Source organism: Rissa tridactyla, chromosome 1 (genome assembly GCF_028500815.1).
Source record: "Rissa tridactyla isolate bRisTri1 chromosome 1, bRisTri1.patW.cur.20221130, whole genome shotgun sequence".
Taxonomy (NCBI): Eukaryota; Metazoa; Chordata; class Aves; order Charadriiformes; family Laridae; genus Rissa; species Rissa tridactyla.
Window position 1 is genome coordinate 85,579,724 of NC_071466.1, and position 23,606 is coordinate 85,603,329.

At 43.6% G+C, this 23,606-nt stretch overlaps 1 protein-coding gene across 1 annotated transcript; it reads right to left on the reverse strand.

Annotated features, from left to right (window-relative positions):
• Positions 1-500: 500 nt before the first annotated feature.
• ASB9 (ankyrin repeat and SOCS box containing 9) lies at positions 501-19,548 on the reverse strand. The gene is made up of 8 exons (XM_054184592.1): positions 18,822-19,548; positions 11,544-11,623; positions 10,264-10,371; positions 9,194-9,344; positions 8,499-8,633; positions 6,927-7,118; positions 3,329-3,494; positions 501-2,087 (listed from the first exon to the last, which is right to left on the reverse strand). The coding sequence occupies exons 1-7, from the start codon at positions 18,913-18,915 to the stop codon at positions 3,370-3,372; spliced, it is 885 nt and encodes a 294-aa protein (XP_054040567.1). The 5' UTR covers positions 18,916-19,548; the 3' UTR covers positions 501-2,087; positions 3,329-3,369.
• Between the last annotated feature and the right edge of the window lie 4,058 nt (positions 19,549-23,606).

Consider the following 23,606-nt stretch of genomic DNA (forward strand, 5'->3'; position numbering starts at 1 on the left):
TAAGAAGAAGTTCTTTACAATGATGGTGGTGAGACACTGGCACAGGTTGCCCAGAGAGGTGGTGGAGGCCCCATCCCTGGAGACATTCAAGGCCAGGCTTGATGAGGCTCTGAGAACCTGATCTAGTTGAAGATGTCCCTGCTTACTGCAGGGGGGTTGGACTAGATGGCCTTTAAATGTCCCTTCTATCCCAACACATTCTATGATTCTATGATTCCATGATTCCATGATTTTCACTAACCTTCAAGTGAGTAGAAAAATAATTACAAGAGTCCAACTCTACCTTAAAACATAAGCAAAAGGCAAGGTTTGCACAATACTTGCAGTTTAGTCTTATCTTTACTATGGGTCTATTTAAAGCCATTATTCTGTACACTACTCACCTGTAGTCGGCATCACAAACAATTAGAGTTCAGTCCAAAACTCTATAGTATCAGACAACCCACAAAATTAGTGTTATCATTAAAAAAATTAATGAAAATCAAAAAAAAAGAGTATAAACCATTTATTTTTGAGCAATTGTCCTATACAATTGTGGCTTGACTACCATTAAACTGCTAACAAAATAATAGCAAAGAATCTGATAGAATATATTCCTGAAAAATTTTCAAGTCCTGCATTACATTTGGAATGGTTTCAAATATAGAAAAAGGTCCAAACCTCACCTATAATGAGCTTATTCAGTTGCATCTTGTACAGCTTTTACAGTTTATAACTGGATGAGTGTTGATGCATAAAGCTGTAATTTACCAGTGTTGATCACATTTTATATTAAAATAAATAAACAAATATACTGAAATGGTACAAGCTGAGCATATAGAATTCATCCTAATTACACTTGATCAGAGGGATTCAAGTAAACAGTCACACTATGAAATTTCCAGAAGAAATGCAATCTAGAAGCAACACTCTCACCACTTTATCTGAGCAATTTTCTTCTGGTATTAGCCAAACTCCTATAAACCCATTGGCTGAAGTTACAAAACAAGATGTTTAAATAATAAAACTAGTAGATAAAAAAAATGTTTCTTCATCATCTAAAATATAAAAAGCTGGATCTTCAGCTTTCAGATGTGTCACCAAAGCTGTGATTCTTCATACTTTAATCTTTAAAAGTTAAGAACTAGTGTAGTTGTCTGTTCCCTGCCTGTTCAATGCAGATTCAGCTTAACCAAGATACTGATATTAGAAGGATCCACCTATCCAAGATGTCTGTTTCTATTCCATGTGTAAAGACAGGTGTCTGTTTTTCTTGCCCATCAGGAAGGAAACAATATAGAAGGCCATCTAAAACCAGCCAGTGAATTTTTACATGTCTCAAATTATGTGTGATGGATTGAGTCAGATCAGTGAAGATCTCTAGGTGTCTCCATCATAAGGGCAGTTATGTCTCTAACTCTGTTTGTCATTTTGTCCTGTTAGGGTACAATTAATGTCCCACAAAACCAGCAGAACTTGAACTTCTCTTGCTTTGTTTGGTCAGCACAAAAAAATCAAGCCATCATACTGGATATCCATAGCCATCAGTCATGTTGTTCAGCTGAGGATTTGAATTGTAATTTACATCAAATGTGAGCATCCAGGTAGCATTTGATTCATCCTCTTTAACTTCCTGTATGAGAAAGGAAGGCTTGGACTGTGCACACCGGCACACTAGTAAACATCAAAACAAGTTTGTGATTTGAAGGCTGCTGGTCTCTCCGCTTACAAGATGAGGACTTGGCATATCTCATTGCTGGTGTTAATGATATTGTCACAGTTTTCACACACTAAGCCCACTCTTGCAGGAGTTTTCACAGTGAATTCAAGAAGAAAAGTATCTCCAAAAGTACTGAAGTGCTTGGTCTGCCCCTCCGACACAGGAGTGATGTGGTGGTAGCCCTATAGGGGAGACGGCTGCTGCTCCCAGGTGATGCAGATGCACCGTGGTTCAGAGGTGGAGAGAGGACAGGGCGGCGGGCAGAGGAGCCAGAGCTTCAGCATCCTTGCTGCCACACGTATCGGGCAGCGATATTCCCAGGGGAAGCTCCCAGGAGAGCACAGAGTGGTCATAGCCAAACTTTAGTTTGTGGCAGCAGGATGTGTTTCTGGGAGGGAAAGAAAAACACCAGTGTTGAAGTTTAGTTAGAGGAAATATTTGTTCTTATGACCTCGGTGGAATAAGAACCACACATGTCATGTTTGTTTTAGAGACACACATGCTGAGCCAGCAGCTCACAACCGAGTTGGGGGCAGAAATTATCCATTATCTTTTCAATTTGGAATGGACCTTAATTTCAGTATTTTCATTGTTTATTTTATGACCCCACATTAGAGGTGCTATTATTACCACTCCCATGGAAAATCCTATGAATGAGGTAACACCTCTCCATGAAAAAAAATTATCTCATTCTTAAGATGATCTCTTTTCTTGGGTGGGGAAAGGGGATGGAAGCTCTTGTTTTTCCAATGCATGCTGAGAAATGCTTAGGAAATATCACTTAATTTTCAGGCCAGAAAGGGGGAGCACTCAATGCCTACAACTGATAGCCTGTTAGCCTGTGTCCTGGAAAAATAATATGCTACAAGGAGAAAATGTGTAGTTGTGAAGTGTGCCTCCCTTATGTCTCAAAGCATCAGGAATGAGTGATTTTAATGGATGATTAAAAACTTTCCCCCCACTATTATTGCACTGTAGGGAGCTGCCATCAGCAGTGACGTATTTGCTGTCATGGCACAAACGCATGTTTCAGATGTTGGCCTAAAGGCAGATGATTGTTGGTTGGTGCTCACCTATCTGAAGCGTGATATACTTAGAAAATAAATAACATCTTCCAGAGGGCCTCATTTGCTTCGCAAGTAGGTTCAGTTGGGTTCCCTTTCCTTATCCGTACAGTGGTGTGGGTACAGTCCTCACAGGTGACAGCCACATGAGCGCTGCTTGCAGAGAAAGTGTAGCTATCCTTAGTATCCTTAATATATACATGAAGTGCTGTAAGTGCTGGGCTGGGATATGTGTTTTCTCTGTAAGGGGCTGTCAACCTTGAGTCCTCTAAACCCGTACCAGAATGAAGAGAATCAAGAGATCTATTTGAAAATGCTATGCTCATTTTCTACACTTTCTACGGGGCTCTCAAGTCATATTTCCAAGCTTCACCATGCAACCGTGCAGAACTGTTCCTTTCCAAATGACGAGTTTTCTGGGGGTGGTGGCAGCAAGGACTGAGCTAGCTGTTCAGTCCTGTGCTTCTTGGACCCAGGGCTTTACTAGAAACCAACAACTATCATAAATTAACATTGCAGGCATTGGCAACACGACTGATGAGAAAAGAGTCTTTTCTCAACAAACCTTGCTGTGTTATTAAAGGCATCATTTTGAAAACGAAAGCCTTAAACGTGAAGAAGGAAATGTTTCAGTTCATCCGGGAGGAGAAGTCCAGCTATTTTTTGATGTTGCTTGTGTCCAAAGCACTTCCGGATGCACAGGCGGCACAACTGCATCAAGGACAGTGGTCCTGGAGAAAGAGCCAGGGAAGAGGTTATGCATGTGCCTTTGTCATCCCAAGAGAGTCAAGCTGAAATGGCAGCTGAGCATCATGGCACCTCTCAGCTGTGCGTGGCCCCCGACTCTTGCTCTTATCTGACTTTAACCTCTAGCAGAGCACACATCTTCCCACCTCCTGCAACCCACCTCAGGCGTGCAGCCACCCCAAGACGCTCAGCAGTGAAAAGCCAGACCTGCGCCCACCAAAGAACATCAGCCTGCCCGCGTTTCAATTCAAGGCTAGTCACTCTCTGTCATTACACAGCCACATCGTTCTTCCCCTTCTAAGCTGCACAGGTAGGCGTGAAGCAGTTTTTGTTGTCTGAGAAGAGATGATCGATGCTTCCTTCCAAATCCTTTCCCCCACACACACTCCCCTAGTGAGATTCAAGTTTACCATCCATTGCTTTCTTGAGATGTATTTCATAATAGTGACAAACACATAGCAAAAGCAATGCTATATAATTCCTTATTTAAACCTTACAGATTAATTGGTCCCAAGCCCTGATAAAGAATCCGTGGTGCCTTTTTTTCTTATTTAAGTATAATGGCATTATACACTTATATGTGGGGCTTATCCTTTTCCCAGAGAGGTAGATCTTGTGTGATGCTTTTAACTGTGGTGCCTTCCAACATTCAGCCCCACAACATGTCATTTGTGCCCTGGTGTGCAGGGCGCAGGGGTGACAAGCGTGGAGGGTTGTGGGGGGGCTGTGGGAGGGCAGATAAGAAGACGGGGCAGCAGCAAGCATGGACATGGGAGTTGGGTTCTGGAAGCGGGTAGGAGATAAGAAGAGACACTGTAGAAAGCCAGAGGGAGGTAAGTGAGCTGGGAGGGGACAGTTTGGGTGCCACCCGCCATGGCTGCCTGCTGGGCGGGTGAGATAGTAGTCAGCGGAGAGCTGAAATGTTAGTGCTGGTGGAGGAGGACAAGAGATAACAGGCACAAACTTGACCATAGGAAGTTCCACCTAAGCATGAGGAGGAACTTCTTTCCTTTGAGGGTGGCAGAGCACTGGCACAGGCTGCCCAGAGAGGTGGTGGAGTCTCCGTCTCTGGAGACATTCCAAACCCACCTGGACACGTTCCTGTGTAACCTGCTGTGGGTGACCCTGCTCTGTCAGGGGGGTTGGACTAGATGATCTCCAGAGGTCCCTGCCAACCCCTACCATCCTGTGATTCTGTGATTCTGTGAGTGCAGCGCTGTGGGAAGGAACAGGGTTTGCAGCAAAACGCAGTGAGGTGACAGCTTTAACAAACTTTTGAGCCTTTCCTCGTGCAGGACACCACGTTTCCAGCAGCTCTGCAGGGCTGAACACCGCTGCACTATTCAACGGGCTGTGCAAAGGGCTGTCCCCTCCTGCTAGGAGTCAGCGGATGAGTTACTCTATGATTGGGTACCAGAAGACAAAGCAGGCTGATACGGGGCAAGTGAGACTGGCTATTGCAGTGTCACACTGCAGGTGCATTTGGCCATTCTGATCCCACAGATAAATGCCCTGGTGGTAAACACATAATCTAAAAACACTTCCATCCAAAAAGAAAAAGAAAAACTAAAGACTTATCAAAACACAAGCAGTGTCACTACACTTCGAATATTTAGCAAGGGCAAGCAAACTCTTCAAAAACACAGTGCATTTCTGGATCATCAGCTAATTCTCCCACCCGCACATAGGACTCTCCTTGCAATGCAAGCAGGGTATGCAGTGGTCCATCAGTACGGTGAAGTTCTGGGAAGGGAGACCACCATACGCAGCATACCTGCTCTGGGCTAGTCTTGGGGCAACTCTGGGTCAGCATGCCCACCAACTCATCTCTGGTAGAAAAACACGTTCCCTCCAGCCTGCCCTGGCTGTGGGCGCAGGGCTGCTGCCCCCCAGTATTTGTAGTGTTGGGGGAGAGGAGCCGCGCGTGGGAGCGGGGCAGGAGAGCAGTGGGTCAGCCATACTGATGCTGAGGTGCCATGGCCTAGTGGGGTGACTCTGATTCCTGCAGTACATTGCCAAACCTCTGCATGAAACCAGAGGGGTGATGTTTGCACCACTCTCCCAGGTTGCAACCATTCAGCTGGCCAACGAAGTTAGACATCAGCTGCCCATCAGGCATGATCTTACTTGGAGAAGGGCATGCTAGAGAACATGGGACAAACACTATTCAGCCACAAAATGCCCTTCAGGCATTTACCCCTTCTGATTTTAATTGCTGAATTTTACTTAGAGAAAAGTTCCTTACTGCCTGATCTGTCAGCTGAGCCCAAGCAGCGCTTCTTGGGCCAGCTCCATAGGGTGTGCCTGAAATGTTGGATTTTTTTTATCTCAAACAAACAGGACACACGCAATGCCACAGGATTCAGGAATCTAACGCAGCAGGGATTGGAGCTTAAAAAGATCACCGTTCTGTGCAGCATAGATTAGGCTAGGAAACCAAATATCTGTCCTTCATACATAACATGCACAGCACAGATGTTTTCATGCTATTATTCTTGTGTTACTATTTCAAGCAGGGCCTGATTCATCACTTTATTATTCCAGCTTTACGTTGGTATAAATCTGTTTGTGACAGTAATAACATCAACATGTAACTGGAATAATAAGAGTCATGGACCACGCCATCAGCAACTTGTTTAAAATAATGAAAATCCAGATTATTTAGTAATGTGTATAGTTTACTGACTGAATGAGAATATCTAAAGAACACAAGTACACCAATGATTAGACACGAGAGACCTTACTCTAATTTTCCTGAAGATGGGTAAGTAAGATTTCTCTCTGTGATTCATTAAAGTATTAATAAAAAATAAGATAAAAGAGATCCAGAACTATTTCATTTACAGGTACAAAATAAGCACTTCCTAAAGTTAAGCCTACAATTTGATACCGCTTGATTTTTCAGCACATAATGTTGGCCTTTAAAAAAAGCCTAATTTATAAATGTGTACACATATATGTATATATTTATTCATTATATGTATATATTTATTCATTGTATCATTCTTGTGCAATTTTCCTTAATCCCCACAAAACCCCTAATACAGAGTCTTTCATTTTAAAGATACTTTTTCACCTACATAAAAATTTGGCCCAACAATAAATGTAAAGGGCAAAGAACTAGAAGAAGAACCTTTCAGTATACCTTTTTTTTTTTTTTCAGTATCACATGCATTAAAAAATTTTTGGTTGCAATTTTGCATTTATGCTGAGACCAGTATCTGGCACGTACCTGACCTTCAGCACAGTGTATAACCAAAGATCCAGTCCTAATGCTCACCAAATGGAGGCAAGCTTAGTTATCCTCAGTTTTGTAGTGCTTGTAGCATGGAAAAGCGTAGTCTTTTGCAGCAGTTCCTATGGTTTTTTCCCTAACAAATCCCGAGTGAACGAATAAAACAAGTGCTAAGAGGCACCTTCTTTCTGCAGGAAGAGTCGGCCCACAGGGCTGCTGGGTGAGACCAGCTCCATTGGCCTCTTGTTTTCGGCGTTCTTCACCCAAATGTCTGCTCCAAAGTCAATCAGCAGCGTCACCAGCTCCGCACTGCGATTCCTGGCAGCCGCGTGCAGAGGGGAGTCCAGGCCCTTGCCACTGTTCACATTTGCTCCTGAACACCAAGAGATGACAAAGAATAATGACTACAGAGTAGCCTATTTCCATTTCCTGCGCTATCTGCTATTTCTCCGAGATACCCGCAAATGCTGTAGCAGCCACCAAGAGGTGGATTTCCTTATGCTGGGGCTTGGTACTACAATTTGCACCTGCACAACTCGCACTGGTTGAGGAGGAGTGGGGTTGTGACTAAGAAAATGGTCCCAGAGGAAAGGTGCATGAGGAAGTCCATCCACAGCCCAGCCCATGGATATCTTGAAGCAGGACAAAGATGTAGTTCCACCTATGGCCCACCTTTGCTCCCCATCCCAGTGCCCATTCCCTTAAAATACATCAGGGTTTCAACCTGCTCTGTACCAGAGGCTTAAGCCAGTGGGATTTCCAAATGTCAAAGTATCTGTTGGGGAAAAAAAAAATGTGAGGATGGAAAAGTTCTAGAGGCTGTTGGTAGAGGAGGATATGAGTGTTCCCTCATCCATTGTGCTCGGGTAATGGCTCCTAAAACACCCTGAGAAAGGTGAACTGCAGAACTAATTCAAAGCTATTTGCATAGCTTTCAAAACTATTTGAACTACTATCATGTTCTTATAGTACACATTCTCATACGTAGAAGGCAGCACAAAAAGAAAGTGGCAGAAAACAGAAAATAATACTCACATTTAATATTTAGATTAATTTGTATTTGAATTCTTCCAAGAAAAGATCACTGTGCTAAATAGTGCATAAGGTGATCTACATGATGTTTGTTTGTTTTTTCCAAACTGGCTTTGTTAGTCCATAATTTTTGTGCTAGCTATGTGGCTACTTTAGGTTGTATGGCCCCTTTGGTTAGAAGAGATGCACTGCCATAGATAACAAGAAATGGTCTTATGTAATTATCCAAGTGCTTAAACTTAGAGCTAGGTTTGATTGATGCAAAGTATATAGTGCTGAATGCTTTTCTGTGTTGGAAATGTTTCAAACTTTTTATGAACTCGGTGGGAAGTAAAACATGTTTACAGAAATATTATGTAAAAATTATTGAGGCAATTGTTTTGGCTAAAGAGGGAGAAAAAGTAAAAAAGGATTTTTTTTTAATTTCAGATAAATGCAGCATCTCACACTCAGACAATGGAAAGGATGATGTTTGTTCCAGGCGCCACCAGCCGTGTGACATCCAGGACCACCCATCATTTTGCTGGGAGCTGTGAAGCTGGGTTCCTGGGTCAGGAAGACGCTGGTTACCCTGCTACTCCATTTAACCCAGGGCTGCCATTAAGAGTGAAACACCTCCAGGTCCCAGAGCAGGAGCTCCTCTAAATCTTTGATGCAAAGAGAATCCAAAGATAGATGTTGCAGGAAATGAAAGTACACCATCCATTATTTTTCTTTTTACCTGATTCAAGCAGCTTCTTGGCACAGTTCACTTGCTGGTTCTCACAAGCTACATAAAGCGGAGTACCCAGATGCTTGATGTTGTGATCTATATTTACCCCACGGGATGCAAGGAATTCGACACATTGCACATGACCTTAAAAGGGATAAAGGAAGAGTCAACTCACAGAGATCGGGCATTTTTTCAGCAAACTCTCTATTGCAGTGGTGTAATTTGGCAAAGATTCAATGTTTTGTCAAGAGATGGTAGTGTAATATTTTCATCCACTCCAGTGTTTCCAACCTGGAAAACAGGAGCTGCAAAGCCATGGTTAGCAAAACAGGCTAAAGCCCTCACATTTTATCCGACTCATTTGAGATGTCTACCAAAGATGAGACACATCGCACTGTGTTTCTCTCCACTGCTTTTGAAGATAGCCAGATGACTCCCTCAGATGTCAGCATTGTAGGCAACTGACTCAGACAACGCAGCCCCTTCCAGGTGTCGCCACATGAACTCAAAGGCCCCGAGAGCCCAGCCAAGCTGCTCTCAGTGAGCGCCAGAGGTGGAAGGAACTGCGCCACTCGTGATGAGACCAACTAGGAAGGTATTTCACATGACCCAAATCAAGAAAACTATCATCTTCTTCATCTCTCTTCTCTACCTCAACACGTTGCTAGTGACATGGAAAGGGGTGCTGATGCCCATGGGGTTACCTCTCTTAGCAGCTTCATGGATGGGGGATGCCAAGTCACAGGGCGGGTGTAAGCTGGCTCCGTGCTGCAGCAATAAATTCAAGCAAGCCACACTGCCACTGACACAAGCGCTGAACAAGGGAGTGTGCCAGTCCACAGTAACTCCGTTCACCTGGGGGAAAAAAAAAACAATCAGTCTTTCTGTTTGCCTTCTCGGTATTTCAAAGTAGATTAAAATTATCCTGTTTCTCAACAGAAAATAATATTTTCCATACTTTTTATTTAATTCCTTGCAAAAGCTGCCTACTGCTTCTGAGGATTACAAGTTTTTTATTAAAAAGATCAATAAAAAAATCTTTTCAAAAATTGCCCCCAAGTCTCTCCTCCTGCAAATGAATGTCTAACCAGTGCCACTTTGGGGTCTCTTGGGAGTTATCAAGTTACCGAGTTAAATGTGTGCCCATTTTTGGTTATTTCATCTGAAACACACCTGCCCATTGCCCTGTTCTGAAATGATCCATTTTTAGCTGAAAGCATGCAGCCCCCTCTTTTTTAAAAAAAATTAAACTGAAAGGCAATATACATATAATGAGTTAATTTTCTTATTCACTATAACCTCAACATTATCTCATAAAGTAGAGGCCATGACATAGGCCCATTTCACCATCATATTTGCACGTTGTTTCCATTTTCTTCCCATTTTATTGTCAGTTGATGCTACCAGTCCTACACCTCTACTTAAGACTCTGCATGTTGACACCAACAGGATTGGTAAGTCCAGAAAATAAAATGCACCATTAACCATTGCAGGATTACAAACCCTTTGCAAGAGGAACTTCCATTTATTCTTTCAGTAAATGACAAAAGCACTGCACCTTCATCTAAAGAACAATAGTAACTGGTTTTTATATCTGTGCTTTTTGGATTACTTTATTAAGTGCATTTTATAACCTATGTACTTTAAGCAGAGCTGAGTACAGAGTGTATGTCATGGTGATATGCTGTTCTGAAATAGTACATCCCCTAGCATTAAAATGTGATAATACAACATAGAAACACTGGAGACACTGGTGTGTCCATCATGCACTCACCTGAGCACCATGTTTTAACAGGACACTGGCACAAGCAGCATGACCCCCTAGGCAGGCTTCATGGAGAGGAGACACGTGGTCTGCTGTAACAAGATTCACATCACTCCCCTAATGAATTAATAGAACATATCATTACAACCAATTACCAAAACCCCCGTACAAACAAAAAACCCCCGACCCTTTCTATTACGACCTCTAAAGCTTTATGTAACCACACTTTCCACAACTGTCAGGAGTTGCTCATCTCACTAGGTAAGCAGAGAAAGAGTCTGCGGTGCTTTGGCTGGAGTGGATACTGGCACAGCGTACCAGAAGTCATGCCATCTACACACTGCTAATTGGTGCTGTAGGCAGCGATCTGCCCAAAGGGACAATACAGACATCCTTTTAAAAATTGAGCATAATTTTATTTCTACTACACAATGAATAATAAACTCTGAAATAAAAAAAAAAAAAAGATTAAAAATTGCTATTAGAGTTCTTGGCAAGGCCGTGACTGCCGCCTTTTCACATCATCGCTCAAGCATTCTGACCTCCTGCCTGCTGAATCTGCGGTCATTTGACTGGATCGAATCCTGAAATGCTTTTGAGGTGTTTTCTGGCCTCTAGTCAGAGCATGGCACGCTCTGAAGGAAAGCCAGCCCCTGCATTAGGAACCACTGGTTTGATTCTACAGGATCTTTTGTTTCTAGCGATCTTGGTGCTCCACAAGGTTAAGCTGGAAGAGTCTCTGTCTTTCCAATAACCCTTCCCTTTCTGTAAACTCGTCCATAGGCTAAATCCAAGCATTTTTAAGAAATGGAGCAGTGAGGTTCAGAAATTGCCTCTCCCTAGCCGTGCCTTCTGCAGCAGGAGCAGGGGCCCCGGATACCCTCAGGCACTTCAGAAACAGATGCACGGGTGGCTAATTGAACCCTCAACTGGAGCCTTGCCTGGGTCCGGAGCTGCCCCCCACCCACCGCACCAAACGCTGCTCGCAGGGGTGGGAGCTGCAGAAGGAATCCCCCAGACGCACAGAGATCCCAAAGACCAGGGTCCCATTACCTGTGCCAGAATTAAAGTATGACCCATATCTTTTGATACATCACCAGCTTAGTGCACAGAGCTTGTGCTAGTCAAGGAACTGCTTGTAGAAAAAAAAAAATTATGTGTTACACGCAGATTTCACTGCATTCTGGGCAACACCATTTTCTCACCCTGAGGTTTCACAGTAGAGCAGAGACAGCATTCAACAACTGAACAAACCCAGCAGAGACCTTCTCAACCCAGCCCAGGGGTACCTGTTTGATGAGTTTCTTCAGAGTAAGCAGACGCCCATGGATGGAGGCATCGTGTAAAGGAGACCAGTCTGAAACAAAGTCTGTAGAAAGACAGGAAAAAGGTTAACAACTCCATGGACTGTTTCATCAGTGTTTTTTACTTCAGCTATATGACCCCAGTAAACCTCTCTAATTTATTACATGAGCTGCCAAGCTTTCCTTGGAGCAGCTGCCGGGAGGGAGTGAAACAAGAGGATGGTTTTTCTCTGGGTGTGTTTTTAACTCATACCGCATTGGCGCTGAGCAGCTGCACTCCCCTCCAGAAGATGAGAGAAGGATTTGCAGAACATTACCTTGCTCTGACTGAGCTTGTCCCTTCCTTTGAATTATTTCCAGTGCTTCTGTTTTCACAAGCTCATTACACTTTACCAATTAGCACGAAAGGACTATGTTTTGAAGAAGGAATGGCTGCTCAGTCATTTACCCCTGCGCAGAGATGGGCTACAGCCAACAATATCTAATGAAAGAAGGTACCAAAGTACAAGGAGATAAGTTGTGTTAACTGTTGATTTTGGCTCTCAGTTTTCAGTGTTTGGTGTTAGCCTGTGCAGCGGTGCATTTTAAGTAATAGCTATATTCTCTGTGTTGTTGAAACCACCAAGTGAAATACAGCCCATATGGAGGGAAACTCAAAGGAAGAATCTGCCTCAGCTTGTAGGGACAGCCGAAGGGATGGGACGGGGTGCATGCTGCATGGCAGTAAGGACACAGGCCCAGCGTGTGAGGGGTGAATTAGGTCATAAAGAAACTGCTCTTTCTACTGTGATAAACGCACTGATATTTTAAGTGTCCATATAAAGCAAACAGATTCATATTTGCTCTTATAAGGTCTTATGTGAAAGACTGACTTCAGGCCACCTTGCCAGACAACTGAGGAGGCACGAAAAGTCCATGTCAGAAACTGAATTTTAACTAGTGTTCCCAAATAATCTTGGTACATAAGGCCTTATGTTCAGAATAATACCACATGCCAAATGGCACAGAAATGAGTCACCATAGTTCAGGCTGGTTCAAGGAGGTATGAGAGGGAATTCTGAGGGTTAAAGTTGGTACCAAACTGTCAAGTCATGTAGAGTGCTTTTCTGAAAGATCTTTTTGCCAAGCACAAGCATTATTTGATGCACTTTACAAGACAAGCCTATTTTTCCTCAGTTACGCTGCGTAACGTAAAGGTCTGAGGAAATACTTACTGCTAATGACTTTTATGTTTCACTTCTCTAGTTGCTGTATCTGTTCTTTATTTTAATATAGGGAAACAAATCACCTTTATGCTGAGAACCATACAAATATTAATAGAAGGGGATCTTCAGTGTTACAGATTTTATGGCTCAGAGCCAGCTAATCCCTCTGGGAGACATTTACCGCCTTCAGTATTCATTGCCTCAAAACCCAATGTCTGGTGTATGTCAATGGCCCAGGTTCCCCCTGGAAAGGAAGAAAAGCATTTCCAGAGCGTATTTCACCCAGCTTCTTTTGGAAATACTTTTTGCCGCTCTCTGGAGATGTCCCGCTCTCCTTCCACTAACTACAAGAAAACCCCAATGACCAATTGGACGAGTTGCCGAGGTTCTCAGGGACTATATTAGATCACGTGCGTAGAATGGGATGCTTAACAGTGAGAAGTCCTCCTTCAGCAACAAAACCTAATAAGCCACCATCATTTTTTAAAATAATGTTTACAGATTAGCTGATGATGTCAGTGCTTATGCAAGATCCACAGATCTTTTCTCAAATATGGCACATGTGCATGGGAGAGCTGAACCCCTCACGGCTGATGTCCTATCCTGTCTGGGTATGCCACGGTGTGCTGGAATAGGATGATAACCGTGTCAGCCATCTCCCAGCCTGTTGGACTATCGCTGTCTCACCTTCAAGCATGCTCTGTAATGGACATAAAATTTAAACAAGATAAGATCTAGTATAGCAAGACTTATAATAGTTTTGTGATTGAAAAATTCTGCACTGAGAAAATTGTGACCTGAAGATGGTGATATCTGAAATGTGTTGTCTACCACATACAAAAGATCTTTGCCTGCATAGCTGTTTTGGGCAGGGGTGTGACTTTTTGCTGGCATAGTGTCTGCAAAAGGTCTGCTATAGATTTATAGTCATTCTTGCAATGCTTTTAGTCGTGCTTTTATGACTCTGCAACACATTTTTCTAGAGTTGTTCATATAGGCAAAAGGATATTTCTGTTACTACAACACACCATTTTTTAAGCAACTTCATGTCCATCACAACTTGGAAATATGTACATATTGCATGTTACTGTCTCTGAATAATGGCTCATTGATGGACTGAGCTAGGGTGAATTTTTTTGTTTCCTTTCTTGGACACCAAAAATGTGAGTCTCTGTAACAAGCAGCTAGTCAAATTAGTAGTAGTCACACACACGTCACAGGAGGGAACTCAAGTGGTCCCTGTGATAGTTCTTGTTTGAATGAAGTAATTAAAAAAAATCTAGTGGAATAATCAAGACTTCACCTTCTCTTGTGAGAATCCTTCCCTAACAGTGTTCCAGCATGCTTCTGTCTCACAGGACAATCCTAGTGACATCCTGGAAATAACCTCAGGGTGGGTTTGGAGGAGGGTGAGCTGTGGGTGGAACAAGGCCCTTGGGAACAGGGATCTCATCAGGGATGGCTGGACAAGCAGCTGATTCAGGATTTTCACAATTTCTCCTCATTTCCCTGTCTCTGGTTATGACTGCTACCTTGTTAGGGGAAGGGAAAGGTGGAGGACTTGTATAAAATAGTAGATAATTTGTTAGTTTATGCTAGGTTTATATTTACTAGATCTAAGCTATCACTGGGCACCCGTTGGGGCCAGAAATAAGGTTTATTTTGTGTCCACCGGAGACTGACCATAACTAGACATAGGACGCAGACCTGGTGGCTGGACCTTCTGTTACCTGGTTGGTATATCCTGATCATAGGTGCAGTTAAAATGACTATCAGCTTTGAAAGCTGAAGGAGAGATGCTTTGGAAAGCAGGCTGGGAGGGACCATCAGCCCTGGGGCTGTGCTTCCTCTGAGCACTGGGCACAGTCTCCTTCCTGCACTCTCCCCAGGAGAAAGCTTGGTGCCTTCTCGTCCTCTTGGCATGTATTTGTTATAGCTGTGGGTTTGTGTCTTTTCCTTCAGATCATAAATTTGTTGCCAGGGAACTAAGAAGGTGTTAGGTGATTTATTGACCATGGCCTACAGACTAGGTGTTTGGTGGACACTTTGAAACCTGCCATCTATTCTGCTGCTGCCTGTGACTACGAGACTGTCAGAGACTGTGCAGACTTGGTAGGTAAATCTGCACTGCCGAGTAAAAAAAGGCAGGAGGATAATTCAGCATTGAATTTTAAGCAGGTGAAGATGTGAAGGCAAGTCAGTCTGCACCATTAGGTCTCAAAGACAGAAATGGTCCCAATCATCTTTTATATTTAGCAGTATAGAAACAGCTAACAAGACAAGAGACTTCATGAGTCAAGTGATCTTTTCCAGTCTTGTATTATTTAGACTATGAAAGTCACAGGGGAAAAAATGAGAAACTGAGGAACAACTCAAACTTCACAGGCACAGATAGATTCATCAACTCAGATGTGATTCAAATTTGGGAGAAGCTTCAAAATTAGAAGGCCCAAGCATGGAAGAGATTTAACCCCAATATAGCTTTTTGGGTGGTACCGAGTACATGAAGTGAAAAGAGGAATGAAGTCAGGAAAACTGGATAATGTACATCATTTAGTTTTTAAAGAAAATTGTATTCTTCGTTATTGGCATCACTTGAGCTCTGCCTGCCTCCTTCTATGTTCCATGGGCCATATTGCACAACAAACACGTAGTTCCAGTAAGTTCACAAATATCCTTTAGATTTAGCAAATAGACAGCCATTTCCCAAAGCTATGGTTCTGGTCTCATAAGGATAACCAAACTATGCTATAATTATTAAAGCACTGTATTGTTAATTGACCAAAATAGCTTCACTTTAAGTGATGCGTATCAAATGATTTTTATCTGACCATGCTGTTGTTCTTGCTGATCCTGCCTGTGTTACCATTGGTTGTGTATCCAGGCACTGTAAAAAGCTTTTGATTTTCCCATTTAGAAATCAATGCCATTGCCCAATCTACATGAGTTGCAAGAGAAACATGTTTATAGAAATTCTAAAAATCTAGACAGAAGAACAAGTTTTCTGAGCTGCTGCTTGATCTTTTTTTAGCTACACAAATACAGGCGGGGTTTTGTACAAACTACCAAGTTGTTATATCACCGTGTCAGTATTCCGGTGACAAAAAGGGAGGTGTACAGTCATGCCATCACATCCATGTGCAGAATTTATCCCTTCAGTGCTTGCTTGAGAAAAGGCAGGCTTCTACTGAGACTCTAAAAAAGAGCCAGGCCAGACCACAGTCACCTATGGACTGGCCATTAGCTAGCAATTTTGCCAAGTCTTAGCAGCTAATTAAAGGATTGTCCACATAAGCATCAAAAATAAAAGTCAGTGGAAAATAAAAAGAGGTATGTGCCAACACGTCATAATCCAGCTGGGAATTCTGTACTGAGATGACCCAAGACTTTTGTCCTAAACAGAAGTGGAGGCCTACAGTAGCTTCACACAAGCCTTGGATACATTGGGAAGAGGAGGTTTAAAGGCCTGTCTGATGACTTACTTTCATGGTGTACTTCCAAATCTGCTGCCGCGAAAAGCATGGCCCCAAGCTGCCACCTCTCCTGCCCTAGCTCCGACTGCAGCAAACACCTCTACCCTGAAGCAATGCTGGGCAAATTTCCCCAGTTTCTGCACCCAGGGCATCACCCTCCAACAGACCACAAAGTTTCTCTTTTCTGCCTGCTCCAGAATAGAGTTTGTGTTTCTCACCTGGACAAGGAGGGAGTCCGCACTGGGTGTTGGGGTCTAAATCCCCCCTTCTGTACAGCGGAGGAGGCACACTGTCAGTAATATAAATGGTCAGTATTTATACCATACACAGGCTTTTGATTAAAGCCTAAGCAAAGGTCAGTGCTAACTGGCCATGGACTTTTAAAATCCCAGAACAGTGGCTTTCAGGAAAGTCCTCAAAACACTTTGCCCACCAGAGCTGCCCGTGAAGGAGCAAGGCTGGTGTACGTGGGTGGCACAGCTGTGTTCACTGTATGTACCGGCACAGCAACAAGGTTTTCTGATTGCCAAAATTATGTACAACTGCCTTCTCACAGAGGAACAAGACTGTTTGTCCAAAATTGAAATTTACCCACACTTTAGTCCACAGGCAAGCTGAGCCAGGCCTCAGGACCTTCAACATCTAGACATCCAAAACCGCACTGGCTTTCAGTGGCATTGGATCACCTAGCTCCACTTTCACTGCTGAAAATCCCAGCAAGCCCAGGGGTTACATTAAACCTCTGGTCATATTTGATTGCGGTGCCGTCACTTGGGCACATAAATTCTGGCAGGGTGGTGTATACAGAGGGAACCTTATAGCAATAACCACACAAACAGGCAAACCCTGACTGCTGCCTGTGGACAACAGAGCATTCACAGGACCTTTCTAGAAGAGCACTCGTTTTTGTGGTGATGGCTGAGAGTATCTTTTTCAAGCCTCTGGCCACGTGGAGGGTGTTGCACACTCCGTGCCTGTCCCCAGGCTGGTTTCCTGCCATGGTGGTCACGCACAGTGCAGCTCGCAAGGGGCTTTGAAATCCTCTCGGCAGAGGTATGCTCTTGCATACATATTGCATACACATATGCCGAAGGCATTATGTATAATAGTATTACAAATGGTATTTTTCATATTCTAAGGCTGCTTTTCCCTAAAGTTTGTGATATATGTAGCCTGAGACAAATGCATTCCTGCTGTAAGTTGCCAGCAGAACTTATTGACTGTACTAAGGGGTAGGCAGACACAAGAGGAAGGGACTGAATTCTGATATTCAAAGGACCAAATGATCTGTGTGCAGCAGTGCGGTGTGTGGCCTCCCCTCCTTCCAGCCACCATCTTGCTGGAGCTCATCTCCAGTGCAGACCTGGTTCCATTCATACTGTTGATAACATTGCCGTCCCTTCCCTCCCACCCCAGCCTCAGGACATACATACGTGGCATGTGTGAGGAGAGGCAGACAACACAGCAGATATACTGATCTTTGCATTGTGGCTTTAGGGTCTTAATTTTCTATTATTTGGTATGAAAGGAAGCACCCTGAAAAGCCCAAAAAAGGTGTGAGGACAGTGTAAAGTCATATTATCTTAATTTACCTCATTCTCTCTCCACTCACCATAAGCTGAAGGAGTAGCTTCTCAGAAAACAGAGCTACAGGGAACATGTCCAGCTAAACAGTTATGTGAAGTTAAATACTTGTCTTTTGTCACCATGTCATATTTTCAGTGGCTCTGGGCCAGACAACAGAGCAATGATCACAGTGAGGCCGTTTGTCTAAATAACTGTTCACCAGTGACCATAACAGCATTGGTCTGGACTGACAACAACTCCCTGGGCGTTGCAGAAGAACCTGCTAGGGCTGGTGGCTCAGCCTGGGCGACAGCACTTGGGTCTGCTCATCTGAAAGAAAAAAGAAAAGGAAAAGGAAAAAGGAAAAGAAAAAAGGAAAAGAAAAGGAAAAAGGAAAAGGAAAAGGAAAAAGAAAAAGGAAAAGGAAAAGGAAAAGGAAAAGGAAAAGGAAAAGGAAAAGGAAAAGAAAAAGGAAAAGGAAAAGGAAAAGGAAAAGGAAAAGGAAAAGAAAAAGAAAAAGAAAAAGAAAAAGAAAAAAGAAAAAGACGGGAGAAGAAAAAGATGGGAGAAGAAAAAGACGAGAAAAAAAGATGGGGAAAAGAGGAGGAAAGGAAGGAGGAAGGGGAGGAAAAGAAAGAAAAGAGGAACTGAGCCAGTGCCGAGTTTCCAGCTGGCACTAATCTAAGTCAAACATGCCACATTGCAACTTCTTTTTCAGCATGCTGTGGTTCAAGTACTGCATTTGCTTCTGCTTGTACAAACTGCAGCACAGAATCAGACACTCTTTTCTGTGATACACCAAAAAAAAAAGAAAACCAAACTAAAAATTCCACATTAAATAAGAATAGCTTATTAAAACCCCTTCTGAAGTGTGAGGGCATGGGGACGTTGCGTGGGGCTGACTGCAGACCTGCCCTGGGAGCAGGACCTCAGGAGGAGCACACCACTGCAGCCTGCCCCTGCCCCTTGCCGCTGCTGGCAGAGGCAAGGGCTTGCGGCGGAGCAGGAGTGTTACTTACCCCTCATCAGCGGGTTTGATAGAGATGTTGCAGACGCCTGGCCCCCGGCTCCTTGCAATTTGCTGGCATTTTGATTTGTTCCCTCATCATCCATCTCAGCCCCGTCTGCCCAATTTCTGTTTTTTCACTTGGCGGTCGGTCTCGAGAGTTCAAATTCCATCGTCCCCGTCGAGCCCCCGGCGGTGGGAGTAATTTATTAAGCAGACTCTGCGCGCACGAGTCAGACAGACCTTGCAGCAGACCGGGATGCGGTGTCGGGAGCGCTTTGTGCAGAAACTCGAGTACCTGGGTTGGGATTTAACGAAGCAGCTCCCCGGCTGCCCTGGGAGGCAGCCAGCGATCCGGCGAAGCGAGAGATGTGCCTGATGTCACATCCTCTCCAACGCGGCGCCCAATCGGGGCGCCCGCCATCCGTTTTTATCAGGAAGGAAATTCTTAGTTTGCCAAAAAAAAAAGCAAAAACAAACTGAGACAGAAAGAGCCAGTTCAACCCGTTGAGCAAACTCTGCCTGCAGGGGATTTGCAAAGAAAACCCACAGAGATAGGAGTGGGCGCGGATCTGCACCGCTCCCCAGCAAGTTGTTTGCTGGCAACTTTGCCGCGCGCCTCCCTTGGATGTTGGACGCTGTGCAAAACCACCCCTCTTATCTGCCAAGCCCCGGCGGTATGCAAGGAACGGAGAGCCCAACGCCTGCTGCTCAGCAATGGTCGCCACACACCCTATGGATATTGAAACCACATGTCCGGGGAGCTGCGCTTCCCGCTGGAGGCCCTGTGTTGTCCGCGTGGCGTGGAAATCACAGCACCCCATGGGCTTATTTCCTTCCCCCCCGGCTCAGTTGATTTCACTGAGCCACAGTCACACCAGGAGTTTCATATCTGAGCCGCACCCTTTTATTTTTAAGCAATTTCTCGGTCTAAAACAAACGTCATGAACGTACCGGTGAACAAATGTCAATGTCTTTTCTGGAGGACCTCCGTCTCATTTCTCTGGGGTTGTTTGCAAAAGTTCTGTTCTCACAGATCACGCCATTTGCACTTTTTTTTTTACCCAAATTAGTATAATTTACAAGCACAAGACCTTTTTCTGTCCCTGAATATTTGCTCATTTGTCTACAAGTGCAAGTAAGCAGAACTCCCATGCAAAAGTCTAAACTGTGTAAATAAAAATTAAGTTGGGGTTGTTTTCAATTTGTCTACTAGAGCAGAATTTGCATTTGGGTATTTGGAGATACAAAGTTGCTAACCCTGGGCTAATTCTGATCCTAACTGAGCTGAGCCTAAGCAACTGGATTTTACTTGTGTTCCTACGTACAACACATCCAAGAGATCCGGAATCATATTTAGGGTTCCTTTGTCCATGTCATTCAAAATAATCAGTTACATTAAAAAATACAAACAGTAGCTGAAAGTCATCCACGAACCCCACCAGCAGGGAATCTGTGAAGGCAACTGTGGGCACACACGGCTGCACAACTGCTGACGAAACACGGACGAGGACAGGGTCTGCCCCTTCCAGGGCTCTCCCCGCTGGATGCCGTCTGGCTCTTGGGTTTGGCCCTGCATGCTGGATGCAAGCTGACACTTTGGTCTGACTGGAAATTACATTTGTGTCTTAGCCATTGAAATTTCCACATTAAAAATGTTGTGGGAAAAAATGTGTAAATGGAGAAAGTGGTATAAATACTGGTTTTGATGATTAACACGTAAAATGAGGAACGGAAAAACAGTATTTCCCCTTCAGTATTGCTTGAGTTTAGTGGCTAGGTTGCCACATCTTATGTATAATCATATCTTTAACAGTATTAGCAAACATGTCAGCAGTTCCACCACTAAAAGGAACCAGTGTATGCATCCAAATAGGCAATGATAGGGGTTATAAGCAATGAAGCATGAGCTAAGAAAGAGCTTTAAATTCAACCATAGTAAAAAGGAGACTGCAAGACAGAAATCCCTTAGTCGCTAGCCACTCACGGACAGGGAGACTTTGGCCATTTGATCTTTTGACCAGAAGACATGCTGACTGATAGAGTAATCATTTAAATAGTTTAAATAGCTATTAGTTATATATATTTTGGTCATGTTGCGTTACGTAAAGCTCTGCCTGGACAGATGAGCTGTAGCCTGGTCCTCCTGGAGGCTGGTAAGTTTGCACAGAGCACCTATCAGAACCAATAAGCCTGCAGCCCTCCCCATGGGGGTGGACATCCCTGTTCTCCACCACCCTTTCTGAAAGGGAGGCCTCTGAGATGCCCACAGCAGGTTGGTAGCCCACTGGCATCCTTTATCCTGGGTTGTTGGTGTCCTAGTCCACATGTATTTGTATCTCATGGAGTCAATAGACACAGGATTCACAAAAGGAGTTTCTGGTTTGATCACACTTGTCTTCTGCCAGCACCGGGGAGGCAGAGACCACGGCAACACCACAGCAAGCACAGGATCCAGTTGCCACATCCATTCCTCAGAACTGGGGTTCCTTTCAGGGCTACAGGACCACACTCTATAATTTCACTCTTTGGGCATGATTTCTTCTTTGGATCATGATATCTTCCCAAATAACTGTCCCCTGGGCTGGTTCTGAAGTCTTTGCTTAGTCAGAGTTCCTGCAATGATTCCCCCATCTTTGTTCCAGCTTGGAAATGTCTTACATTACAAAATCCTACCTGTCTGCTAACACACTGGAGAAAAGTGACCCTTACCCGGGATGTAGCCATCCCATTTTTTGGTGCAAGCAGAATTTCTTCAGGTGTTAATAGTCTTAGCAATAATTCTACCCAAAATTAAGCATTCAGCTGGCTCTGGCTCTTTCTGGTAAGAGTACGAGGTTAGAAGACAGCACAGTAAATTACTTCAAATCTACAAAAAGTTCATAAGATTAAACAAATTTTCACACAAAATCTTCACATGAGGATACTGCTTTTATTTCAAAATACATTTTATCCTATCTTTGCATCCTAAAGGGCCTGCAGGCATAGGCTGTGTTGAGCCCTTTGGTGGGGAAATCAGGGAATCGGTAAGTGACAAGATGACATTATTACCTCTATGCACACAGTGGGGTAAAGCCTCCATTTGATAGAATTGCTGGAATCCCTGGAACCACGTGGTTCAGTCTCCCCCAAGCCCTGTTGACCCATCTACATCGCTATCTTGCACACCAATGTTTGCAGGGTTAGGACTGTGCAGAGGGAGGCCAGCACAGGTCCCTTTGTCCATTAGGATTTAGGTGGGGCATGGAGATCTGCCCAGATTTGGGATTATTTTCATACTATAAATATGTGTGTGTGAGTATTTGTATATGTATATGTGTGTGTGTTTGTGTACATACATATATACAGACAGATATATATGTATATTTGTGTGTGTGTGTCTAGGTCTGTCTACACATGTATAACCAAATTACATCTTCTACTCATTTTATTTAAAACCAAGTTTCTCCCATCACATGGTGGGAGAGCAGGAAAAGTACCTGCTCAGGGACCTATTAGAAGTGAATGCCTTAGCCAACATCCAGAACAGTGCAGTTTCCTCTGGAGTTATTAAGAGACACGATGGTCTACTTGGATTTACAATCTGACCCCAAAGAACTGAAGGAAACATTGGCTCATGCTCTCTCTCTTCAACTGGCAGTTGCGGTGGCAGTTTCCAGGTTTTGCCACTTCTGAAAATGCTTTTGTGGTCCTCATCCATGATGAATGAGACTTTATTTTTAAATCATAGGTCCATAAATATTTTTCATGCAGTTTGTGAAAATGCAGGTTCCTGGGTTTACCCACCCTTTTCATTTGTCCCATGTGGTGTCCACTACAGCCTCTCTCCAGCACAGGCACACCTTCTCCTCAAACAATTATTTTCTATTTGGCCAGATTTCACCTTCCAACAATTTTCTATCACATACATTAACAAGGTTGGTACTTTTTACAGTTGTAAGTCTAGTTTTAAATTCTGCTGAGTTTGTAGTAGAGGCACAATAAGTAAAAAGACTGAATTAGCAACACAAAGAACAGAGTGAGAAAGAAAGAAACACCACTCTTCATCCCAACTGCAAAATTGCATTCCTTTCTCTTTGCTGTGATTTTCCCAACAACAGTATGGACAGCCAGGAAATCAGCATGTGGGGTTCCTAAAACCCCTATTATAAGACATGTGCCATTATCTCCCAAGATTAAATAGCCTTATTGGTTATACCTGCATTGGCCATGAAGTGCGAGTCCCTGGAGCAGTGAGCTCTAGGGAGTTTCAGAGGGAAGGTTCAAGCCCTGAAATATTGCTTCAGTGTGAGCACAAGCACTCCTTCGCCTCATTTGCAAGTGTGGGGTGTGCTCAGAGCTGAGAATGTAGACGCCTTCTCTGCTGACCAAGAGTTGTGCTCCTCTGAATTATACTGTAGATGCTCTTATGCTGATATGCAGCCAGATTACGGCAGGGAGTAGCTAGAAAACACAAAGGTCAAGAGATTGAGGGACACTAATTGTCTCTTGAGCTCTTGCTTCAGCTAGTAATTCAGACAGAACTACAGAGGCAGTGTGCTAGCTTTGGTCTGGTGTGGCAAATAGTATTATTTACCATAATATTATTTTACCATCTAAAGCCATTTGTTTCTTAAGCATCATTTCATTATGAATGGCATCATCGAGCTAAATGGAACTCCTCAAATAAAACATCCCAAAGCCAGGGATGTATAGGGTCTATACAACCTTGCTGGCTGCCAGGAATACACAATAAAGCTTTGATCCATTTACATTCCAAATCTTTTTTGGAAGCAAGCAGAAAATTCTCCAGTAACAA

What these genes read in the sequence shown, in the direction of transcription:
- ASB9 (XM_054184592.1), bottom strand. Translation starts at nt 18,915, where the DNA reads ATGGATGATGAGGGAACAAATCAAAATGCCAGCAAATTGCAAGGAGCC. An exon ending in ATCAAACCCGCTGATGAGGG is followed by an intron (nt 11,624 to 18,821) that starts GTAAGTAACACT and finishes GTCTTTCTACAG; the next exon opens with ACTTTGTTTCAGACTGGTCT. An exon ending in ACTCTTCCTGCAGAAAGAAG is followed by an intron (nt 3,495 to 6,926) that starts GTGCCTCTTAGC and finishes CTCTTTCTCCAG; the next exon opens with GACCACTGTCCTTGATGCAG.